We start from the raw sequence: 20,745 nt of genomic DNA, 5'->3' as shown, positions 1-20,745 counted from the left end.
ACTCTCCAATAAAAGCTCTCAATCAAGCCGCTTATGATTGGGTTACGAAAGAAAACCCTTGACATTAAGCAAAATGTATGTTTAGCACATTGAAGAAAAACAAAACAAAACAAAACAAAATGCTACTAGGGTGTAAACTAGTCGAGTCTGAGCGACCCTCTAGCTCAAGTTTAGCTCAAAATTAATTTCAAGCCTACTAGTTTGGGCTATGCTCAGCTCAGCTTAACTAGAGCCGAGCTAGAGCTCAGCTTAGCTTAACTCGAGCCTAAATTGAGTCTATTATCCAGCTATATTCAAGCCAAGTGACTGAGCTGGAGATGGCAGCTTGAAGGAAAAGGAGGCTGATGGAGAAGGGGAATGATATGGATAGGATGGATGCTCGCTTGGTATGGGTACTCATGCGCTGCTTGAGTGGACTACACTTGCTATGTATGCGATGGGCATCCATGTAAATGTTGTGATGGGATGCATGAGGCCAGCTACTAGATTTGGGTGCACTTCATCCTCCTCTATCAACACTATTAATAATACAAATATTTACTTATATAAGAAAATATACTTGAATATGTATATATAGAAAGAGAGAGAGAATCAGAGGTGTAATGTAGCCTATAGAGCTGAGTCAACCAGCTTCGACTCAGAAATTTAAATCAAACATCAAAATAAGCTAAGACGCTGATCATCTTGAGCCGAGCCGAGTTAAGCCCAAGTTGGTCGTTTTATTTTGACACCCCTAAAAATGCCATGATGAGGGTATTTATTAGATAATTTTGTAGAAACAGGGTTTTTTTTTACAAGTAGCAATAATGTAGATTCAAATCATAAAAAAAATCCATAATATTGGGGCTTTTTTTTAAATTTCTTGTGGAGAAACCACTGGATTATCGCGTCCATACAAAACTAGAAAGGTTCTTTGGGGTATAACAACATCCAAGCATTTAAACTTCGTTGGAGATAGTAACAAACAATCCAATAAGAAAATAAAGTGCTATACATGTAAAGAGAGAGAAAGGAAGTAACAAGTACAACATTTTATGAGAACCTATGTTATTGCTACATGTCCTACATGTTTCCCTTTGCCTTTCTATGAATAAGTAATCTGAAGAGAACCACTCTCTTTTGAATGTATTGACAGAGGAAAAAGAAGAAAAAAAAAAGAGAAGAAGAGAATAAGCATGGTAAGATCAGCAATGGTTCACGGACAAATAGCACCTGTAGGAGCTTAAGAACTTTCTGCCGTTTCTTGGCTTTCTTGATCGCTTTTGATTCGATCCATCTGGGAGATTAGCAGCTGATGAACTCTGCCCTTAAGCTGGTAAGAGGAATTTGAATGCTAAGAACTCTGGATGTTATTGCTTAAATAACGATCATCAAAATAATAAAGCTACAACACAATATTATTCAAGAGCATATCATGAACTGTGAGCTAACCTCATCAACACCAACTTCGCTTGTTATTGAAACACGTATAGCACCATGAGGTCCAAACCTTCTGTATCTTCCCACATCGTCGTCATCTTCCAGTATGCAGGTTGTAGACTCTTCCAACAGATCACATTTGGAAATAACATCGAGCCATAGGTGATCCCCAAACTTTTCCTTTATTTCTTTGTATGTTATGAACTGAAAGAAGAAAAGGAAAATATATTAATGAGTAATCATCAACACGGTGAAATAACAAAGGTAAAAATAGATGCTTTTGTATTTAATGTTCTTGTCAGGCGTTATAAGTTACTCAATTTAGTAAGAGTATTCACATAACCCTAAGTGGTCATAATCAAAGTATGATCCGTACTGACCAAATTGAATTCAAGCTTGCAAGCACCTGCCTGTGGAAATATGAGCTTAATTAGTGGTTAGTTGGTACAAAGACCTACCCTTGGCTGTTGTTACTTAGTCCACGCAACGAGAGAGGAACACTCCAAACCAAACTTTCCTTAGGAGTAGATAATTTAGATGAGAAATGAAAATTCTCAGGGAATACTGCTGATCGCAGGACATGCAAGAAAGACATACAGCGGGGGTGGGGAGAGCATAATCTATATGGATTCATATTGTTGTTATATTTGGCTCTTGAATACATAGTGGGGGCAAAAGTGGTGGCTCCACAATCATGACTAGGAAAGCCCAAAAGCATAGCAAAACAAAAAGGATACCAATTTTTTTTCTTCCATCAAGATGATTGAGAGAAACAACAATCTGTTAGTAAGTGTTCTTGTAACCGCCAATTTTATAGTGCTTTATTTTATCTCAAAGAAGAGGTTGTGTGATTTTTTATTCTTGGTTGATAATAATTTTTTTTACGTTAAGTTTATGTTGTTGGAGTGTGTCGTTACTTGCCCTTTTCATTTGCGGAATACCATTTGCTTAAAGGTTATTCTTCTAATAAGTAATTAGTTCTTTCAAGTGCTATTAGAGATTAGACCATTTTAGAGATGAAACTTTCTAGAGAAGAACTATCTACTATTAGATCTCCTCTGCTTGATGGATCGAATCATCCATGTTAGAAAGCTAAAATACGAATACTTTTAAAATCTATTGATGAATGTGTTTGACTTTCAGTTATTTGTGGTTATGAATCTCCTACTATTATTGAATAAAACAGAAATTTTATTGCTAAGCCTATTACTCAATGGGATAAGGTTGCTATAAAAATGTTGCCTTAAATAATAAGGCAATTAATGCTAATTTAATGGTTTCACTCCCGACAAATTTCGTTTTGTGTATACTTGGGAGATTGCTAAGGATGCTTGGGACATCTTTAAGACTACTCGTGGGGGAACCACCACTGTTCAGAAAGAGACCTAAGAATATTTCTGACCACCTCACTCTCTAGTATTCTTTCACTAAGATTGAAACTATAGTTCACCACATCAATCAGTTTCGTGTAAAAATCATAAAAGCACTCGTTCTTCCATCCCAAGGTTTTCAAAGGTTATGATTAACCTTGGCAACTTGGACAATTTAACAGTGGTGATTCCCTCATTAGTACTCTCAAAGATGTCTCGAGCATCCTTGACGACCTCACAAGTAGACACAATAAAACTCGTTGGGAGTGACACTATTGAAAATAGTGTTAATCGTCTTACTATTGAAGCCAGCATTTTCATAGTCAACCTTATCTTATTGTGCAATAGATTTAACAACAACATTCCTATTCTCATCAATAATAGTAGGAGATTCATAACCATAAATCATTGAAAGCCAAACATAGTCATCAATAGATTTTAAAAATGCTCACATTATAGCTTTCTACTATGGATAGTTTGATCAATCAATCAGAGGAGGTTTAACAGTAGATAGTCCTCTAAGAAGTTCTATCTCTAAGAGGATATCTCACTTAAATGAACTAATTACTTACTAGAAGAAAGACCTTTAAGCAAATGAAACTTCACAAATAAAAAAAAGCAAGTAACAGCACACCCAAACAATACAAATTTAACGTGAAAAATCTCATATCAACCAAGAGTGAAAAAACAATGAATCTCTTGTATGAGGTAAAATGAAGCACTATAAAATTGACGTTTATAATAACACTTACAAACTGATTGTTAATTCTCACAATCGTCTTAATAGTGTTTTGCTCAATTCCTCCTCAATGTGTCAACATCTGTATTTGGTTCCCAACTTTGTTGACACTTAATGTTGTAGCTCAGTCTCTATAACCCTTGAGACAATAGTCAATCTCTTCTTTAAATGCGAGATCAATGAACATGAAATGAATCAAAAGTCTCCAAGCTTTCATCACTTCCATGGCACATTCCAAAGCATCATTCTTATCACCTTTGAGACGCACCTTCTATTTTTGGCAAGTCCCCCTTTTATATCACCAAAAAATGAGCCTCCATAAAACCGTAATTTGGTTCATTAAATGAAACATTTGTAAACCGTTCGAACCAAATCTAAGGCGTTCGAACGGACTTGCATTTCAAGCATATCACGTTCCAACAGTTTTCAAACATTGGAAATAAATTCTTCTTTGAAAAAATATGTTCGAACGTCATTCCTACGTTGGAAATAGTTTGCTCTCTTGAAATCCGTTCGACCGTATTTTCAATATTAGAAAAATTTTGCTCTTTAGAAAATTCTATTGGAACGTGTTTCCCATGTTGGAAATTTTTTTGCTTTCTAAAAGATTCTATTTGAACATTTTTCCCACGTTGGAAATTTTTTGCTCTATTGAAAATTGACTTCAAACCGTGCTAGCCACATCCAAATGGGAATGATTGTTTCAAAATCCGTTCTAACAGTTTTCTAACTCCTCAAGAAATCAAATTTTGAGCGAATGAAACATACTTGACTAATAACCAACATTTTCGAACAAAATATCTTCCGCCTCCACTGGTCTCCAAAACTGATCAACCGAAGAAAGATTATGCTTTTGGCCTTTGTAATGAAATCTAAGGAAATACAACCCATAGGGCTTTCCTTTGTCAAAATTTTCTCAATTACAAGTGCTAATAGAAGATAGTCTGTATGGATTCACATTGTTGTTATATTTGACAATTGGAAACATAGTAGGGGTAAAATTGGTGGCTCCACACCATGACTTAGGAACATCCAAGAACACAGCAAAAAGAGAAAGGAAAACCAATCTGTTTTTCTTTCAATTATGCACAAGTCCTTTTTTTCATTTCAATTACCCAGTTAACAACTATATATATATATATATAAGGTGTTCTTAGACTGGCAAGTTCCTGTTTGTGTTCGTTAAACAATGATGCTGAAAATAATTTAGCTACATCACAGTAAAAACGTAGTAATATGTGGACATTAACCATCAGAAATGTATACCTGATCATCAGGTGAGGTTCCACATTGTCCAGAGAGGTCATGAACGTATAGAATAGCCGTTGGCAGATGAGAAAGGACAGCAAGAGTTAATCTTTCTATGTTATTCCTGTCATCTGGAGGTTTCAGAAAGAAATGCATGAGAAGCACAAGTGTGTAAATCATTAATCTAGACTAAGGTACAGTCATAAGAAATCCTAAATTCTCAGGGGAATGGGTAATTTTGCATTATTCTTCTAATAATTGACCTAATATTGAAGATATTGAGTTTTAAATTCATTTACACTATATATCTGCTACACACCCAGTAGCACCTATTCCTTGGTAAATTCCGTTGAGAAATAAGAAATTACAATTTCTCAGAATAAAAGATCCCAGTTCAAATAATAGACATTCTCCCAAATGACATCATATACTATTTTAAATTTCATTAAATAGTCATCTTCACTCATACATTTTTAAGCCTGCATGTCCTCCAGGTGCATCTAACTAGTTTTATAGAAGAGAGCCCATGTCATCTTCATGGGTCATTCTTATTGGTAAAGCATCTACAATAACTCAATCAAAGAAATAAATCTAGTCAGAGCTTTGAATAGCCTTCAGTGTGATTGAGTAATCAACAAACATAAGAATACAGCAACTAGTAGCCTGAAAATAGATTATGTAAAATTCTAAAATATGTCTTCATCTATGATGAAATGTTACAACATAATTATTTACTTGAATATAGCTAGTCAGCTGACTCACCATCATGTCTCGTAAGAAGACCTGGAGTATCAGTAACCTGCATCAAATTTATTTGGTTTAGATTAGTGAGATGAGACTACTTTTTGATCTTTTTTGGGGTTTGGGGAAGATAGAAGTCGCAAATACTTTGAACCTGAAAACGCTCGTAGTTCAAGACAATGTGACCCATTAAAATTCCTCTAGTCGTGAAAGGATAGTTGCAAACCTGAGGAAAATAGCCAAAAATTAAGAGGAAATACAATATAAACAAAGGTAGATATTTCCATTAATATGTTAAGAGTTTAATTACTGTCCTAAAGACTCATGATTTCATTATTTATTTAAGTACATGATTACTCATAATTCAGCAAAAAGAGTACAGATTTGTTTCAACTGGATCTCATAATTGCTGCTTATGGCATCTGACAATCAACAACATCAAGGTATCGGTTGAATCCTATAACTTACATACTAGCCACAAAGACGTACTTACATACTAGCCACAAAGACGTACGATGGTAGACTAACTGATCTCAAGTAAAAGATTATTTTAGTCGTAAGCTACAATGTAGATCATCTTTCCTGTCTCCCTGTTCTGGCAATATGCTATTTCTTCATATGGGAAGAGGCTCTAAGTGATATGATCACAACTAAATGGCACTTTCATGTATCCCAATTTTCTCGGAGAATGCTACTAAGTACTAACTGATGCTTATGCATCAGTAATCATAATTCAATTATGCCGCATCAAACCAATTAAACTGCATATTGAGCACAAAACAGTTTTCCATATGGAGGCTGGGAGAAGATGTTTACCTCTGGTTTTCCTGTTGAAAGTATACGAACTAATGATGATTTCCCCACATTGGGTGCTCCAACAAGACAAAGTGTAGGTGTCTCTGGATCAATAACTGGCATACCACGCAAAGTCTGCAGCAACTCATGAATAAGTAAAATGCATCTGCTTCATAGTTAGATTTATTAATCTAGCCATCTAGAAAATAAAATTAAACCAAGTGAAAACTGCACCAATAACAGGTTCATGAAATCTGTACAAGCAAAAAATACAGCTACAAATACTCTAAAATCAGATCATGATTTAGAGCTCCAGACTATGAGGTCAGTTTCATGAGTCTTCATGCATGTTCCTACTTAAAATATGCACTAAAATCATGAAGTTAATCAACTAAGAACTTGATCCAAATTTTGTGGCATCAATTTCATGTAATTTTCTGCAAGTTCCTACTTAAAGCTAAAATCATTTTTCAGAAATGAATTTCAATCCAAACACACATTAAGCCATGTTTTCTCAGGCTACTCTTTGTATTACAACACTTCTTTTGCAGTTTTACATGAAACAATATTGAATAGCATTTATCTGTACTAAACTTATATGGCTGAACCCTGTTCAGTAACTAACAGTTTGACTCAGAGAATTGCCAACCACATTCTATCTTCATGGTATAATCATCAAACATCCTTGAGAAAACAGGCTTAAAGATGAGATTAAATAAAGGGGGTGTGCCATTATGTTTATGCAAGATGGCCTTCTGAGGTACACTCTGAAAACATATCCATTTTACATGATTTTGGATCTCAAATTCAAATGGTTAGGAAGTGCCTGAATATCCATCCCTTTGATCGAACCATAAAGTCAGTGGCTGGATCCTTCCAAGTTACGCTTATGTTATTGCTACAAATTCAGCAGGTATGCTCTCAAATGCATTCTATATGTTGAATATACTATCATGCTTGCTCTAGATTCTCTTACATGGGCAAAAAGGTAGTTTAAGAAAGTTACGACAGAAGACTTTTATCCTAGACCTCCCAACTCTCACCGATCTCTGTTGGTTTTTCATCTGGAAACTTTGAGCAATAAAAGATCAGGACCTTCATGTATAAAATTAGCGGGAATAGATGGACTGTCACTCTTTCAGAAGGCCAATCAACTTGCTGTTGTCAGTCAAGACTCAATTCGAGTTTTGACTTTTGAGGGTATACATATAAATATCAACATTAGAGTATTAAGAATTACTAAAATAACTGCTTCAGATTAAATTAGTTTTCAAGATTTTCGACGTATTATACTTTACAATCTATATGAGTTACCACTGAATAATATAGAAGATTAAAGTATTAAACAGCTCCTTCATTTACTGTGATATGAAGCATCTATGCTTATATTTACTCTTTTAGGCCATAATATTTCTACCCATCACACTCAGTATCTATCCTCTCATTGGCTTCCTCTGAATAAGACAGACGTTTCTTTAAGGACTTTTACTCCCTCTCTAACTGGACTTCTTTACATATTATATTGCAGACACTGATACCATGTTACCTGACTTTCCATTTAACTATTTATGTGAAATTAATAAATTATTGTGCTTGACACAACCCAAATAAGCAAGAGTATCAAGTTGGGCCAAGGCCAACCTTAGGGATTGTCATACAGGCCATGTCAAATCTTAAACAGGGCATGCACATTTACACCGCTCACATGTAGAGTAGAAATCGCCAAATACTGGATTGTGTTGTCTCATTGGCTTGAGTACAATGAATATGACCATTCTATATTTCTATGTTTCACATCAATCAAGGAATGCTTTACATTTTCATATCCCTTTGCAAAGAAGGCACAACAAAGGTAGAGAGTGTTCAACCACGAACTTTTTTGATCAATAGCATCAGTTGAAGTTTCAACATCTAATATGAGCCACAAATCAGAGAAATTTTTTCTTGGTGCCACCATATATCATAACAAAAACTCTTTGCAACTCTCATACGAATCATCCTTGTTAGCTCTTGCCTATATTTAAGCATAAACTTAGGTTCTAAAAGTCAAATCCATAGCTGCACGGTACTAGGCTATGAAATAAAACTACCACTAGAAGATCTTTTTCAACATGACTATAAGTTGATAATATGGCACCATGAAGATAATGCATCGGGTTTGTAAACAACTACTGTAATAACCAGAATAAAATAAAATAAAATTTGAGTGTCATTTGCAGCGCACATGCATCTCTTTCCCTCTCCCTCGCCATTACACAACGAGAGGAGTGGCCGCAAGTTTCTCGGGAGACTTAGTTAATTTCCAAATCAAAATCAAACACAAAAAAGCTTCCCTCTATAAAGCCCTAGGTAACCATTCTCTTTTTTCTTCTCTCGACACAACTATAATATCTCTCTCCTTCTACTTCATCTTCTTCCCCCCTTATCAGAGCACGTCATTGGATCCGGCCAACAGAGCTTTGTCGGAGCAATCAGAGCTTACCTTTCAACATATCTGTGAGTCCTCTTCCATCCCATATATTTTATTTGAATTTAGTTGAGTAAATAGTATAGTACCTTAATTTCTAGGTTTATGGCTTCATCAGCGAGGTGCATCGACTGGCGACTTCGATTTCATTATTGCACCAGTCTAAACAGTGACTGGGAAGTGGCAATGGTGAGGATCGCCATGACTCCTTTCGTGGGAGAAAGTAATGGACTTGAGTTGAATCCAAGTGAATTGATTAGGGTTTTGTTTTTGGGTTTGGACTTTTGGTTTAATTGGATGAAAGAAGACCAACCCAAATTCATTAGTACATGTGTCGCAGGTTAATCACAGCCAGTCCACGAGTTGGGTGGATTTGGGTCCTGGGCCAACCATTTAAATGGGTTGAGTGGGCTGTGAGCCAATAGCCACCCAGCCCAATTCTCTAGGTTTGATTGGGCCTAAATTAATAATTTAATTAATTTTAATTTCAAAAATTATGTTTATGGTCGGACTAAAATTTAAATTTATTTATTATTAAAGGTGATGATTTTTCTTCGCACCGGGACTAAAGATTTCAACTATTTACTTAGACTCAGGTTAGTGGATTATTCATCTCATATTTTGTGTTTTTACACTACCATGTTATTTTCGTGCAGATATATATGATGTTACTTTCGTGGAAATATTTATGATGTTATCTTCGTGCAATATCATCATATCATCTGTGTATTAAAATTATTAGAGTTATATTTTATTTATTTATTTATTTAGATACATGATGGCTTTATATAAATAAAGCTAAAGCCCCTTTTTTATATTAAGCAATATAATTTTCACTGAATCCTCTCCTCTTCCTCTTCTTACTTACCTAAACTCATTTAAGGTTTAGAGCTTAAATTATTTCATGATATCATAACATCCCGATCTTTATGGACTCATTATTAAATTTCTTTTCCTTCACCCTTATTGTTCACCTTCATGGAATAGACACGAATGCACTGTGTCTTCTTCTCCATCTTCATTGAACCGACTCACGGCGACAACTCCGCCGCCGTCGCCGTCACCGTGCTCCTATTTGAAGACCTCGATAGCTTGAGCAAGCTCCTTGTAGTCCTACTATTGTGCCAACGAAGGGGTCGTCCAACTTCATTGAATGGCATGGAACAATGATGCTGGAAATGAGGCTATAGGATGCCAAGACAGAGTTTGATGAGGATAGTGAAATTGAGCAAGATGTAATTGATGGATTTGGTCCTAAAGTTGGTCACATAATTGCCAATACAACTAGATTCTCCTCCAATTTGCAATAAGTTATCCCCACGGACAGCTAAGTGCGTTTTTTTAGGATATAGTCCTTAGCATAAAAGCTAACATTGTTATAACAATTCTATTCATCAGCTTAGGACATCACGCCATATCAGTTCTCTGGAAAAGGTACTCTTTTTTTACCTCCAATGCCTTGACTCCCTCGAACTTATCCTTTTTGGATCTTTGTACCCCTATTCTATCCTCTGTTCCTTTGAATGTCCTTGGTCCAGTTTCCATATCTTCCTTCCATTCTCCTCTACCCATAAATACTCATGTACAATCAGTTCCATTTGCCCTTCCGGACTACTCTATCACTGAGTCCCCAGCCCAAAGAAGAACTTCCCTTTCCATGATAATCCAACCATACTTCTCTACTTGCAGGCCGTGTGCCCTTCCTATAGCTGGGCCTTTTTCTCTTGGTAGTGTCTCTCCGATCATCCCATCCTCTATTGTGATGACTTTTGTACCCGCTCGTCATTATCTAAAGCATGAGTATCGCCCTTCTAACTAATATATTTTCATAATGTTTTCCGCTACATACTCTCCATTATCTCATACATTCCTTGCAGCCATCCACTCCACCCTTCGGCCCAAGTCCTATCGTGAGGCTATCCAAATTTCAGGGTGGCAGCAAGCCACAACTAATAAGCTTCAGACACTAGCAAATGGATACTTTGAATGTTGTCCCTTACTCGCCCGACATCGTGCCTATCAACTGCAAATAGATCTTCAAGATCAAGTATTGATCTAAATGTCCATTGCCAGATACAAGACTCATCTGGTTACTCAAGGCTTTACTCAAAATATAGGATAGACTATGAGGAGACCTTTACTCTTGTTATCCAGATGACTTCTATTCATACTCTTCTTATTATTGCTTTCAGTCGTCAATAGCCTCTGCCATCGATGGACGTGAAGAATGCGCTTCTTCATGATCTTCTTGACGATAAGATATACATGGACCCTCCACCTAGTTCCCACATTCCTTCAGATCATATCTGTCGACTGCGACAAACTATCTATGGGCTCAAGCAGGCTCCTTATGCTTGGTTTGATCAATTTTATAGTGTTTTGACATATTAAGATTTTCAGGAGAGCTCATCTGAACCATCCATGTTCTGCAGTCTTCTGCTCAAGCTCGGATCCTTCTATATGTCGATGATATGATTATCACCTCCGATGACTCGGCAAGCATTCGCTTTCTTCACCAACATCTTCAGCACTAATTTGAGCTGAAGGACCTCGGTCCCTTTTAGTACTTTATGGGTATCGAAATTGCTTACTTATGTTATAGACTTTTGCTATCCCAAGAGAAGTATATTACATACATTCTCAGTCGTACCACCGTCACTGACACTCGTCCCACCACTACCCTACTTGAGCTTCATATGAAGCTTCAACCTGACGGCAGTCAACTTCTTCTAGATCTGACTAGATATAATTAGTTAGTCGAGGCTCTCGTCTACCTGAATATTATCCAACCTGATATCTCTCATGAAGTTGGTCTTGTCACTGAATTCATACATGCTTCTCAATCTACGCGCTATGCTGCTGTCATACGTATTTTTTAATACTTTCATAGCACCATCACTCACTCTATTTCTATGCCATTGACTTTCATCTTAGCACTATAGGTTTTTTTTCGATCGAAAGTCTAATAGTGGCTTTTGCATTTTTCTAGGATACTCTGATAAAAGAAGCAGAGTATTTTGTCTCTCTCTAGTACTGACTTTAAGTATTATGCTATGTTTGTTGTGACTAAAAGAGATCATTTGGCTCCGTTGCCTTCTTAGTGAAATGGATGTTCTCTTGCCATTGCTAACTCTTTTTCATGTCGACAATGACAGCGCTAAAAGAATTGCTGAGAATCCTATTTTTATGAGAAGACGAAACATCATCTCTCTCCATCGTCTCATCACTGAGTAGATTATTGACTTCTTCACAAAGTTTCTTCCTTTCCATGCTTTGAGCATCTAGTTAGTAAACTCTTGGTTTATAATCCACCTTGAGTTTTAGAGGGTTATTAGAATTATTAGGGTTATATTTCATTTATTTATTTAGATGTATGGTGGCTTTGTATAAATAGGGCTAAGGTCCCCTGTTTTATATTAATCAATACAATTTTCACTAAATCTTCTCCTCTCTTTCTCTCCTTTCCCTAAACTCATTCTAAGGTTCAGGGCTTATATTGTTTTAGTGTGCAATATATGTATCACGTTATCTTTGTGCATTGTTATTCTTTGTGCTATTCTACTGTAGAACAACAGTGAAGAAACATATCTCTCTTTTCACTATTATTCTGCAGTAGCAAGAAAATGAGAGTTAAAAAGTGGGTGCAAAAGAGAAAAAAAAAAGAAAAAGAAAAATAAGTACCAATTATTGATATCTCCAAGGTTAGAACAATTTTAGATTCAACCTAAATTTAGAAAAAAGAATTAGTTTTGGTCGAGGCGGATTAGTCGATCTGGCCGAAACTGGCCAAACCTAGCTTAAACTAGCCCGATCCAGATAGACCGATTTTGGGAACTATCATTATTATTGTTGTAAGCATGCTTAGTATTACTTTTATGCCATAAACTACTGAGTCATAAATTTCTTAAACCATGCTTACGGATTTTTTTTTTAAAAAATTAACTCTTGTGTTGATTCTACTAACTAAACTATAGTTGTTTGGCTTATAATATCTCATCTAATAATCAAATGCTAGTCAGCGTGGCGACTGAGCGTTGTGCATTGGGACTCTACCTCCGCATAGGATTTGGTCATTTACTTTCAGTTGTATTAGTCATTTCTTTTTCCATTTTAACACTATTTGTTGACTTAGTTTATTTGGGAAGACATTGGTTGTCAAATTTGATTTCCATTAATACCCTTTGGAGTTTTTATTAATTATTGACTTGGAATTAGTAGTTCATATTGAATTCTTTTATATTGTGGATTTGAGATATTTATTTGTTCCGGTCATAATTCCAAATTCGGATCGTGACAACTACAATATAACTGAAATATAAAAATCAAATTTGGGTCAAGATACATCACAACTAATATTAGGAGTATCACAAAAATAAATAATAATACTGTGTATAAATGTGAAGATGACCTAATTACAAAAAATACAAATTCAGAAAGCTAGCTCAAAATTGGATCTTCATTCATGACCCATATATTACAACTTTGAAAAGCTCTCACATGCATATGTATATCCCTGCATAAAGAGAACAAATAGGTAGAGTGGTAGGCCACCAGCTAGTCTTGCTTTCTACATTAACCACCCATTGTGCAGGTGTTAGAAGGGGAAGAAAATGGAACCACTTTTGGTGGTTTGACTGACCTATCCAAGTGTACGTAAACAAGACAAACAAAAAGCTTAAATAACTTGACTTCTTTCTATTATAATTTGGCTCGACATGTATTTTGATGCTTGTGTATCAAAATAACCTATTTGATAAGTAACAGGTATGACTATGCAAATGATTAAATAAACTACCTTTGCAACATATAACAAATCATCAATGGCATTTCTCCCCAGCTGGAAAACTTCCTCAACCTTCTTTAGACCCTGCATATTTAAGCCAGAATTGAGGTGATCATTAAAATAAGCAGTAAAATTGAAACACTTGCTAATCAAAATTGAAATGAAAGAAACAGAAATAAGGCTATAAATTGCATGTGCATGAAGCTTTTAACTAACCTCGCCAAGACGCTCTTCTGCTTCACGTTTTGATGATGACTGTCAAGTTAAATATTCCTGAATAAAAATCTACTAATCATAGAATGAGCAGATGAAGCATAGACATACTAAGTTTATCATTGACAAAAATTTCAACGATTACCACCGTGATAATTAAAGAGTAAAGACATCACAACAATAAGGTCTGAATGTGGTGTTAGTTCTCTTTACCAATTTACTAACCATAAAGCTACTATGTGATGTGAACTAGGTGAGGTTGGATTACATCATGGGGATATTGGTCTCGATGAATTGAGTCTATTTATCTTATCTTCTTATATAATTTAGTCAGAGTCTTAGTAGGTTAGAATTTATTTAATTAGCTAAATCTAGTTATGTGCAGTTTCGAAAAAATATTTAGAAGATTTTCATGAAATGTCCAAATAATATGAAACCAATTAGATAAGATCAATGATGTCATGATCTAGAACTTTCGTATTCAAAGTTTCTTTAGATTTGGACTCTATCTGCGGAGGAATAAAAAATAAATCCGAAAAAATAAGGAAGACTAGTTTAGCTAAAGTTATTTAGTTTGTTTAAAATAGTTAGCCTCTATATATGTGAAGTGCAACTCTAATTGAGTTATACATTCATAAAAAATTAATTGGCTTTTGCCCTTGCTTCTCCCCCCTCTCAACTTGGTCGCCGACTTCAATCTTTCCCTCTCTCTCTCATCAACCACCGTCGCCTCTCCTGTCGGAACTGTCTCATCTTGTTACTAATCTCCCTCGTTCGTTGCCCCTAGACCCGTAAAGCCGGCCTATTTCTACACCGACAATCACCACCACACCAGCCACCAACACCACCATCAGCTTTTTGTCTAGATTTGACCTAGATCTAATCTAAATCTGACAAGGGTCTAAACATCAAAGATCTACTTGAAAGTTACAAAGCTACTTTGATTGGTTTCATAATTTTCTAGCATCAGTAGAATATTTAGCAATTATTCTCCCTAGACTGTGCAAAACTACTCGTGATTCGAATCGACCCTAACTCAGTTCGTATCACCATGCCTAGATATTGCCACTCTTCTTAGACATTAAAAGTAAGTAGAAAAACACTTTGATTGATGAATTATCACCATGCTTAGATGTTGCCACTCCTCTTATACATTAAAAGTAGAGTAGAAAAACACTTTGATCGATGAATCACTTGGGCATGGGTAAACACTGAGATATTAGAAATAGAAATGCCTACCATTTCTGTAAATACCTGGGCCAACCATTCTGATGGGGGATCTAAATGGGCCATACTCCATATAATCTCTTCTATTGAATGCAATTGGGCATATTGAACAAAAATACAGATTCACACTAATGGAGCTCAGCCAAATTGAGGCGAATGGAAATGGATTTTAGAAACTTAAGAAGAATATCATAGAAAACCATCTGCCACAGTTCCCATGTTGTAGTGATTTATGAAATCTTGCTACAACAGTAATGCGGTACTGCTAATACTGCCAGTCTGCCAGTAAATGATCAGAGTAAGTTTGCAAGGAAGACAAATTAAAATTTGCTAAGGATATAAAAGGTATTCTGTATCAGGGGCACTGGAGGAGCAAGTGTTCTCATGAAGAGTAAGTAAAACACCAGGTAAATTTGGCAAATGATATCGGTAAAAGAATTTAAGAAAGCCAAAATCGGATGTTAACCTAAAAGACATTTATTTTCTTTTCCTTATTTTCTTTTCTTTTTGCCCTTTTTTCCTTTTTTGTTTGGTGAGATTCCAAATTGGACAAAACAACAAATATATATATACACTCAGAAGCCTAGCCACAAGAGTTTTTGTGAAAGTGATAGATGCATCTGGCAAGAAAGCTGGAAGTGTTAGGAAAATAAGCAGATTGCAGTAGCCTCCTGCAGTGTCCCTACTTACTACTAAGAGTAATTTTAGACGAACCAAGTAAGGTCCATATATATCATCTGGGATCTTCTCTTCCCTATGCACAAGACTTTCAGGTATAGAACTGCACATAGATGATAGTTTATGGAAAAGTCAGGTATCTGTGTCAAACCTGAGCACAAAGAGCTGCATGCTGCTTTGCCACAGATATAAGCTTTTTCCTGAGAGCATCAACTCTTCCCAATACCTGTAAACATACCATGGAACACCACCAAAATGAGATATCTAAACGCTTAAACACATGGATGAAATTGCATATAAAAGATAGTTATGATATGTATGCACAATAATAATAAGACCTGCAAAGATAATTTAAGCTAAATTCACTTTCGACATTCAAGTGGAAATAAGAAGTATATGAGGAACTTTATGTCTCGTTTCATGTGGTTGCTGTCATGCATACAACCTTAGTCCGGAAATATTTGCGCCTATATCATACATCAACATGTGTGAAGTAAAGCAGAGTAATAAATTTATTTTGCCAGTTGCTTCTTAAATATATAATCATAGTCGTCAATTCCAACTCACCTACAGTTCCATATACAATAAGGATATGCACATCTAACAAGGACAATGATCTGTTTCCAAGTTTTTACAGTTACATTTTTATGGGGTACTAGCCAAAAGACATAAAGATAAGAAAAAAAACTAAACAGAACAATACTTCTCCATGATAAGGAAGCAGAGATGATGACCATCCAATACATACAACAGATGGACAAAAGTAAGGGAGGATTCAGATTCTTATATGTGAAGATTAGAACACTGCCAATAGAGAGTGGTAGAAGCTGATATGCTCATATTACAAATAAACCATATGGAAGTCTCGATAAAAGAGGCAGACTTACCTTTTCATAGTTGCCTTCACCCAAGGTCAGTTCAATAAGAGATCGCTCATATGGATGAAGATATCTTTTATTGGGGAAGTTTTCAACGTAACCTCTCAAAGGTACAGCTAATTCCTGAACATGAAGACAACTGCACATTCAACTACTTTACAAAATTCCATTAGTAACATTGATGTTATATTTTAAAATTGGTAAAAGTACTATCGAAGTATCAAGTTTCCAGAGGATGATAAACAAAACCTCATAACTTACCTTCATCAAGGCATCAAGTTGTTTTGCACCTCTATTTCTCTCCCGCTTCGCGATATTTGTAATACCTATACCAAAGTAAATCTTGGCCGTTGAAGATTAAACTATATTAAATTGGCAACTAATTGATAGAATCAAGATCACAAGAAATATACATGATACCATGATAATTCATTACCCTTTGTAGGAGAGATATTTCTTGTTTTCCTCTGTGCTGAAGAGATTATGTCAACTGCAGGCATCACCATGGGTAGCTTCTGGAATGCTCCAACTAATTCATGTTTCTTTAAAGGTTTCTCCTGAATACAGATTTGTTCAACAATAACAGTGAACATCAAGTAACATATCTAGAAAGAAGAAAGCCTCGTGTAATCTATTTGTTTAATATAATTATATAAGAAGCCAATAGTGTTGAGAAAGAAATGATTTATTTATTCAAGCAAGCAGTAATAGAAATGTAGAACAATGAGACTAAAATACACGTGTAAGCAAGTAAAACACAAGCACCATTGGACTTAACCAAGCAAGCTCTAGGGTTTAAGGCAGTTCGGTTGCAGATTTGCAGGATTAAAATTTTGGGGCCAAGAATTTCCTTTTAGGATTATCCACTATTCTAGTGTAGCAGAGAAGCACAAATTTCCCTATGGTTGCAGGTTGCTTACTTGACTATAATGATTATGGGGTTGTTTAGTTGTGTTTGCATAATAATTACATGGGGATTACAGTGGTCCAAATCTCAAAATTTTCAAAAAATTAATAGATTATTCTTCAACACTGTAGTCATGAAATCATATCGACATAATCCAGTGGCTTCTTTATCAAATATTGGAATGATATCCTGGCTATAAGATATCGCTGAGGACTTTATATATATTGGCCTTATGAGTATGACTTCTATCAATTTTTATTCTAAAAGAAGTTCTTACATGGCAGTAGTAGTGGAAGTTTTGGATCCTGTCCACCTTGACATATGCCTTCACCGTCTCTTATATTGTCTAGGTTCATAATTGCTGCCGTGATTGACTGATATCTCCTAAGACATTCTCTCTTGGATAAACTATAGTGGGCTGCCATTAACTTGTGCAGCTAATTAGTCCCTTATTGGTCCTATATGTGCTGATGATTTTTTGTGACCATTTTAATTATGTTATTTTATAGATCTTATTTTCCCATATTTTAAGTATGTGTGGCTAATCATGTTACTAATTGCTTTAAACTTTTATGTTTTCTATTGCAATCATGAATTACTACTTTTCTACAAGAATTATTGCTGCTTATCAAATAAAATTTAAGTAGTCTTTCATAATTCTTGATGCTACTAGATGTACCAACTACCAAGTTAATATCTTTCAGAGATATAACTTGAACTTAAGGCATTCCCAGTGGTTCCCATTATTCACTCAACCCTATAACTGCCCATCCTTCTAATTCAGAATAAGAAATTAAGACTCCATTTGACTTTCAAAGCACAATTCTACTTGTTTAACTACAAGCTGACCTACTATCAACAAGAAAATGCACAGCAATTTCTCTTCCAAGTTTCCAAACAGTGAAATCATACAGCACAAAAAAGATTTATTTGGGTAAGAGCATATACTTTGTGAAGAGTAAGGATATATAGGAGAAGAGACCTTTCCCCCAAAGAACTTAACAAAATCATGTATTCCTTTCATCAATGTTGCAAGATTTAAAAATTAGAGTTGGAACTTTTCCTATAGTTGCACACTAATAACTCTTAAGCTTTCTGAAAATTTGTCATCCTTCATTAATATCTTCTGCTATTATCTAATATAGCATCTAACCGAGATTTTGTTGCGAGGGCTTCCAACCATAATATTTAATCAAAAATGAAAAAGATATCCAAAGAATTATATCTTTTGCATAAGACAGTTCTGTTTCTGTAGGAATTACCGTGGTGCCAACTGTTGTCTCCGCATCAGATCTTGTTGCTTGCTCACTAGAAATTGTGCAACTTGATCTCTGCAGTTGCCGGCAAATGCATATAGAAGAGCAAGAGGGAAAATAACCTGACAGAAGACAATGATAAATTCAGAATCCAGAATCCAGCAAAAACTAACAGTCAGTCAGTCAGCAAGATACAAATTCTATACCAGAGTTTGTGATGTCAAATCATTTTTAATAGTAAAGAACTACAAATTTTAGCTGAAAATCAACAAATGTACCAAGCAATTGCATAAACAAGGTCTCCTCGAGGCAGAAACTAGCAGCACAAGCCCATTCAAAGCTAAGAAAATGTTTAAATGTCTATGACCCATCTCTAATCAAGCTCGGCTTAAAATTAATTTCAATGCCTTGGATCATGATCAAGCTTGCTCATGTAATTTCAATTCAAGCTCAATTTTGAGCCAATTATATGTCGAGTGAAACAAGATCTGCTCAAATAACGATAACTAGATGAGTTCAAATCCAGCTTGAAGTTACTTGAATTAGTTCGTTCAAGCTTAAGTTTATCAGGCACGCAATGGATCAAATATGAATGTGATCAAGCTTAAATATGGTGTCGTGAATATACATACATATATCCATTCCTTTATAAATTTCGAGCCTAATCAGGCAGAGCTTGCCCGCCAACTACGCTTCATGCTCGTCTTAAAAATAATTCCGTGGCAGAAAGAAAAAGTGATCAAGATTGACTCGTTAAATTCGAGCAAACCTCGAGCAAGCCAAATTCTGAGCCAAGTGGATACTGACATACATATATGAACCCAAAAGAACGCCTCAATATACTGCCTGAAACATGTTCGACGAAATGACAATAATAAAATAAAAGATAATTTAGCTCCTCTTCGTTAACATAATAAAAGTAAACAAAAACCCTCTTCTTTTTAACAATCCAAGGCCACAGAAAGGAAGTTCTTTTGACAACCAAACACGAGTTTGACGAAATTACCTCTAGGAAGATGATAACCGCTGCAGTTTCTTCTAATTCTTCTACTTCCCTGGGATAGTTTGGCGGAAGGAATCCGCCATTGCTGAAGCAGATTGAAGCTTCTGCTAACGCTCATGGCTTCCTCTTCTAGTGTGTTATCCCACTCTTCTTCTCTCACGGATGCTTTATTAACTTGCGAACGAGATGAGTTTGAGAGCAGAGCCCGGGCCAGTACGTTTTGGGCTACTAAAAGAAGGGTAAAGCCCAAGAGATGTCCATTTATCATTTTAGAATATTTTTTTGAAAAAAAAACACCTTATATTTACCTTTATTATCATCCTTCCCACATTATCCAATGAATATTTATAGTTCTTTACTTAAAATGCCTAAAAAAACACTCTCGCACTAGTTTTCTTAACAGTCACTTGCCTTTTAAGGAAATAAAGTAATTATAAGTTTTTTAGATTAAGGTAAAAATTAATGAAAAATTATATTTTATAGTCAAATGAGGGGTATTTTATTTATTTATTATTTATAAAAGTATCTATATTGTTAGTCATTATTAGAGTAAATTAACTTAATATGTTTTTAAGACATTAAAAGCAAAATATAGAATGATTTTTGATAAATTTTCCAACAATTTATAGAGCTTTATTGTATGTATACTCTTCTAAAATCTCTTATTTACATGTATATCCAACTAAGTTAATATTTGCCCATTATTTAGTTTTTGTATAGATTCTATAGTCTATATCCTTTAAACCCCTTGTTTAATTAATTATTAATTTTTTTATAAAATAATATAAATATCCTTATTCTTATTTATATTCTTATTTTTAGTTAAGGCTATTAATTGTTGAAAAGGAATATGAAGGGTTTTGATATAAAATTCATAGATGTTGAAGGCAATACATGCAAATCTAAAATTAAAAAAGGTATACATGCAAAAGAAACTTTAGAGGGTATACACACAAAAAATCTAATTTAAAATTTGAAATAATCATAAGCATTGATAGTTGTTAGCAACGCAAATACGCAT

General features: G+C 35.2%; 1 protein-coding gene across 1 annotated transcript; it reads right to left on the bottom strand.

Annotated features, from left to right (window-relative positions):
- Positions 1–944: 944 nt before the first annotated feature.
- On the bottom strand, positions 945–19,948 carry LOC140801373 (uncharacterized). The gene is made up of 14 exons (XM_073156451.1): positions 19,728–19,948; positions 18,728–18,843; positions 16,995–17,115; positions 16,820–16,884; positions 16,568–16,681; positions 15,832–15,906; positions 13,779–13,817; positions 13,575–13,646; positions 6,334–6,447; positions 5,672–5,743; positions 5,539–5,575; positions 4,795–4,907; positions 1,432–1,623; positions 945–1,312 (listed from the first exon to the last, which is right to left on the bottom strand). The coding sequence occupies exons 1-14, from the start codon at positions 19,840–19,842 to the stop codon at positions 1,223–1,225; spliced, it is 1,335 nt and encodes a 444-aa protein (XP_073012552.1). The 5' UTR covers positions 19,843–19,948; the 3' UTR covers positions 945–1,222.
- Positions 19,949–20,745: the final 797 nt, after the last annotated feature.

Source organism: Typha latifolia, chromosome 14 (genome assembly GCF_019914945.1).
Source record: "Typha latifolia isolate L0001 chromosome 14, TyphaL0001v2, whole genome shotgun sequence".
Lineage (NCBI taxonomy): Eukaryota > Viridiplantae > Streptophyta > Magnoliopsida > Poales > Typhaceae > Typha > Typha latifolia.
The sequence above is the reverse complement of the archived record's forward strand: the minus strand, read 5'-3'. Positions and strand labels throughout refer to the sequence as shown.

What these genes read in the sequence shown, in the direction of transcription:
- LOC140801373 (XM_073156451.1), bottom strand. Translation starts at nt 19,842, where the DNA reads ATGAGCGTTAGCAGAAGCTTCAATCTGCTTCAGCAATGGCGGATTCCT. An exon ending in CGGTTATCATCTTCCTAGAG is followed by an intron (nt 18,844 to 19,727) that starts GTAATTTCGTCA and finishes GTCTTCTGTCAG; the next exon opens with GTTATTTTCCCTCTTGCTCT. An exon ending in TGAACTACGAGCGTTTTCAG is followed by an intron (nt 5,576 to 5,671) that starts GTTCAAAGTATT and finishes AATTTGATGCAG; the next exon opens with GTTACTGATACTCCAGGTCT.